At 52.1% G+C, this 5,000-nt stretch overlaps 1 protein-coding gene across 5 annotated transcripts in view; it reads right to left on the minus strand.

The window, feature by feature from the left end:
* pikfyve (phosphoinositide kinase, FYVE finger containing) overlaps positions 1-5,000 on the minus strand; it is a 39,141-nt gene that overhangs the window by 26,883 nt on the left and 7,258 nt on the right. For 3 of the 5 annotated variants that reach the window (XM_061236645.1, XM_061236644.1, XM_061236642.1), the window contains exons 3-5: positions 4,799-4,960; positions 2,414-2,523; positions 1,733-1,904 (exon numbers count right to left, since the gene is read on the minus strand). In XM_061236645.1, coding sequence (XP_061092629.1) covers positions 1,733-1,904; positions 2,414-2,523; positions 4,799-4,960 — 444 coding nt within the window. Of the gene's footprint in view, positions 1-1,732; positions 1,905-2,413; positions 2,524-3,421; positions 3,506-4,798; positions 4,961-5,000 lie in introns of all 5 variants that reach the window. The other 2 variants (XM_061236646.1, XM_061236641.1) reach the window with 1 other exon arrangement.

Consider the following 5,000-nt stretch of genomic DNA (forward strand, 5'->3'; position numbering starts at 1 on the left):
CACAGGCACACACACACCCGCACACACATTTACACACACACGCACGCGCACGCGCACGCGCACGCGCACGCACACGCACACGCACACGCACACGCACACACACACAGGCACACACACACACACAAGCACATTTACACACATTTACAGACGCACGCGCACACACACACATATTTACGTACGCACACACAGACACACACACATCTGGGTGTTAAGAGAATTCTGGGGGCCGGCAGTACACCAGTTTGACCACAAGACAAGGGGGCGCTCTTCTCCCTAAAATACAGTACATCCTCATCCACAACACATGAATCAGATTCATTTTTCCGACAGCTTTCAGTTTACAGTTTTCAAAAACATATTTTAAAGAATGTCCGAACATTTTTTAATGATTAGTATACAGACACACTTTTGCTATCTACTGCATTTGTTTACGTTATTATAATTTTCACTTTCACTTTTCCCCCAAGTAAAATTCCACAGAAGAACCCGGTCTCGTTCAAGGGTCACGATTATTTGCCTGAGAGCTATGGAATCAAGTCAAACAAGTGCATAAGCAAGACGTCTTCCTTACTGACGGTCAACAGACGCTGCTGAGTAACACATTCGTATGACCACATTCGCAGAAGGCTGGGAAACAAACCCACAGACATTTCCACAGACCTGGGTCAGAAACGTAACCGTTTTGCAATCAAAAACGTTGCTACGCTTTACTGAGCGTGCCCGGCCCATGAAATACTCCAATTAAGCGCTGAAACCGCACCTTCTGGTCCTCCTGGCCTACACCCCCCCCGGGTCACTCACCGGCGTAGCCTCCTCACTCACCCTCACTCACTCACGCGTGTACCCTCACTCACCCTCACTCACCCTCACTCACCCTCACTCACGCGTGTAGCCTCCTCACTCACCCTCACTCACCCTCACTCACCCTCACTCCCCGGCGTAGCCTCACTCACCCTCACTCACCCTCACTCACGCGTGTAGCCCCCTCACTCCCCGGCGTAGCCTCACTCACCAGCGTAGCCTCACTCACCAGCGTAGCCTCACTCACCCTCACTCCCCCTCACTCCCCGGCGTAGCCTCACTCCCCGGCGTAGCCTCACTCACCCTCACTCACGCGTGTAGCCTCCTCACTCACCCTCACTCCCCCTCACTCACCGGCGTAGCCTCACTCCCCGGCGTAGCCTCACTCACCCGTGTAGCCTCCTCACTCACGCGTGCAGCCTCACTCACCGGCGTAGCCTCACTCACCCTCACTCACCCTCACCCACCGGCGTAGTCTCACTCACCCTCACTCACCCTCACTCACCGGCGTAGCCTCACTCACCCGTGTAGCCTCACTCCCCGGCGTAGCCTCACTCACCCTCACTCACCCTCACTCACGCGTGTAGCCTCCTCACTCACCCTCACTCACCCTCACTCACGCGTGTAGCCTCCTCACTCACCCTCACTCACCCTCACTCACCCGTGTAGCCTCACTCCCCGGCGTAGCCTCACTCACCGGCGTAGCCTCACTCACCAGCGTAGCCTCACTCACCCATGTAGCCTCCTCACTCACCCTCACTCACGCGTGCAGCCTCACTCACCAGCGTAGCCTCACTCACCCATGTAGCCTCCTCACTCACCCTCACTCACGCGTGCACCCTCACTCACCGGCGTAGCCTCACTCACCGGCGTAGCCTCACTCACCCATGTAGCCTCACTCACCCTCACTCCCCGGCGCAGCCTCACTCACCGGTGTAGCCCATGAACTTGCCGGGGATCTCCTGGCTGCAGCAGCGGCTGCAGAAGATCTGGCCGCAGAGCCGGCAGTGGTGGCGGCGCCGGAAGGTGGTGAACTTCTCGTTGCAGTCGTAGCACTCCTTGCACTGGCTGTCGGGCATCCAGTACTGCTTCAGATCGCTGTCCTGCAGCGGACACGGGCACAGCGCTAACTACACCTCCAGGGGCCAGCGGCATACAGCAGGTAGCACTAACTACACCTCCGCCCGCGACCTCCAGGGCCGGCGGAATACAGCAGGTTACCGTATTTTCATTGCGCCGTACAGGTGTGGTGTGGTTTTTCATGTGATAGCATGCTGTTGTTAGCCATTAGCTTGGTGTTATGCGTTAGCATGCTGTTGTTAGCCATTAGCTTGGTGTTATGCGTTAGCATGCTGTTGTTAGCCATTAGTGGGCGGTTTTTAATGCGTTAGCATGGTGTTTTTATGCATTACTGTAGTGTTTTTAATGCGTTAGCGTTCTGTTGTTATGCGTTAGTATGCTGTTGTTAGCCATTAGTGTGCGGTTTTTAATGCGCTAGCATGGTGTTTTTATGCATTACTGTGGTGTTTTTAATGTGTTAGCGTTCTGTTGTTATGCGTTAGCATGCTGCTTGTTAGCCGTTAGCGTTGTTATCCGTCAGCGCAGCTCGAACCTGGCTCTTTCCCTCCATGATCTCCTTCAGCCTCTTGAGGGCAGTGCGCAGCTGGACTGCCGTGCGGGGGTCATGGCTCCCCAGGGGTGCTTCCGACTTCCTGCGGCCCTCTGGGACACACACACGCACACACACACGTGCGCGCGCACACACACGCACGCACACACACGCACACACACGCACACACACACGCACACGCACACGCACACACGCGCGCACACACACGTGCACACGCACACGCACACACACACGCACACGCACACGCACACGCACACGCACACGCACACGCACACGCACACACGCGCACGCACACACGCGTACACACACACACGCACACACACGCACACACACGCACACACACACACACACACACACACAAAAGCACAGTCAGTACAGGGGCAGTACATCAGTTCTGGACAGCAAACCATGACATCACAGCAGCACCAAACTCAAGGGTTGAACCAGACACACCACCAGATTATTTTAGCCACCCATTATATTGACTGGACAGTGCTTCTGTGAGCATTACTTACGAACATTCATAAGCATTCATAGCCTCTTGTGGCATCTCAGTCTTAACTATTTACCTGAGAGGTTCATGTCAGCTGTTATCAGCGGGCACGGATGCCAACTAAACTTTAAGGCCATATGCCAAATAGCAAGTTGTTATATGTGGATTATGTCATGCTAATGAAGCTTCCCTATTGGATGAATAACGGGCAGCTCAAACCATGTAGATTTATCTTGAAACATAAAACTACAGTGCATAACAGTAAAAGAAATGTTCAGAAAAAAAAGAGAAAAAAAGCCAAAGTCAGCATTAACTTTCTTGTTCATATCAGATGCATTGACGTTTTTTTGTTAGTAAAGACAGCAACACAATAAGCCACAAGCAAGAGATGAACAAAAAAAAGAATCACTCAAAACTGGGGTTAAAGAGAATCCGGTTATGAAATCAATCCGTTGGTCGGCAACACCGCATGCCAAAACCGTTTTCTGAATATTCACCAAGAAACAGAGAGTACTCTAAGCACTGCCTGAAAGAGAGGTCATAAAATGGATCCCTTAGGCCATCAACTCCCCACTCCATGGCTGAAATAGAGAACAAACGAACAAAACAAAAAAGAATATTGCTCTTTTCACGCCCTAAGGAATCCCTCCTTAAATTTTTTTTCAAAAAATGTTAAATGTAAAAATACAAAAATTTACTAAATGAAAATGTGAAAGCCCTAAATTTCCACTGGCTCCGGACAGCCTGCAGGACTCAGTGACGGACAGAGGCCCTCCTTAAGACAATTCTACAGGGATTGAGGGGCTTGGACCTAACGCAACATCTTTTCATGTGGCCCAGAATGCCTGGTAGCACCCCTAGCCACAGGGACGGAAGGTTCCGGTCTGGCCAGCTGAGGAACTGCAGCCTGTGTCTGCCTGTGATTACATTACATTATTGGCATTTGGCAGACGCTCTTATCCAGAGGGACGTACAGTTGATTAGACTAAGCAGGAGAGAATCCTCCCCTTCAGCAATGCAGGGTTAAGGGCCTTGCACAAGGGCCCAACGGCTGTGCGGATCTTAGCGTGGCTACACCGGGATTAGAACCACCGACCTTGCGTGTCCCAGTCCTTTACCTTAACCACTACGCTACAGGCGATAGCTCCTCCCACACAGTGGCTGCGCAGATTGACAGTAAGCGCGCTGGAGGATGCGTGTGTCTGTCTGGGGATTCCTGAACTGACAGAGGCTTATGTAATGCGTGATAACGCTTGAGCACTGGGTGACCTACACCTCAAAGTCTAGTCTAGAACAGGGTTTCAGTAACCACACAACAGTAAAATAGCGATAGCATTATCTCTCAATGATCAGATGAACAATTAACATTTCTCAAGGCTAATGAATCGAGAGTGTGTGTGTGTGTGTGTGTGTGTGTATATATGTAGTGTGTGTGTATACATATGTACAGTGTGTGTGTGTGTGTGCGTGTGAGTGTGTGTGAGTGTGAGTGTGAGTGTGAGTGTGTGTGTGTGAGTGTGTGTGTGTGTGTGTGTGTGTGTGAGTGTGTGAGTGTGTATGTGTGTGTGTGTGTGTGTGTGTGTGTGTGAGTGTGTATGTGTGTGTGTGTGTGTGTGTGTGTGTGTGTGTGTGTGTGTGTGTGAGTGTGTGAGTGTGTGTGTGAGTGTGTGTGAGTGTGTGTGTGTGTGTGTGTGTGTGTGAGTGTGTGAGTGTGTGTGTGAGTGTGTGTGAGTGTGTGTGTGTGTGTGTGTGTGTGTGTGTGTGTGTGTGTGTGTGTGTGAGTGAGTGTGTGTGAGTGTGAGTGTGTGTGTGTGTGTGTGTGTGTGTGTGTGTGTGTGTGTGTGTGTGTGTGTGTGTGTGTGTGTGTGTGGTACCTGAGGCGGTGGAGGTCCTGCGGAGCAGTTCGGGGGGGTGCTGCTTGCGGTGTGTGGAGGCGTGCAGGGCGTGAGACGGGCTGGACCAGCTGCCCCGGTCCCTCTGAGGGGACGCCACGGTCACCTCCACCTTCTCTGCCACCGGGGGGGGGCGGCCCTCATCTGAGAACACACCAATCACAGGCTCACAATTACACCTCAC

This window comes from Conger conger, chromosome 3, assembly GCF_963514075.1.
Source record: "Conger conger chromosome 3, fConCon1.1, whole genome shotgun sequence".
In the NCBI taxonomy this organism is placed as follows: Eukaryota; Metazoa; Chordata; class Actinopteri; order Anguilliformes; family Congridae; genus Conger; species Conger conger.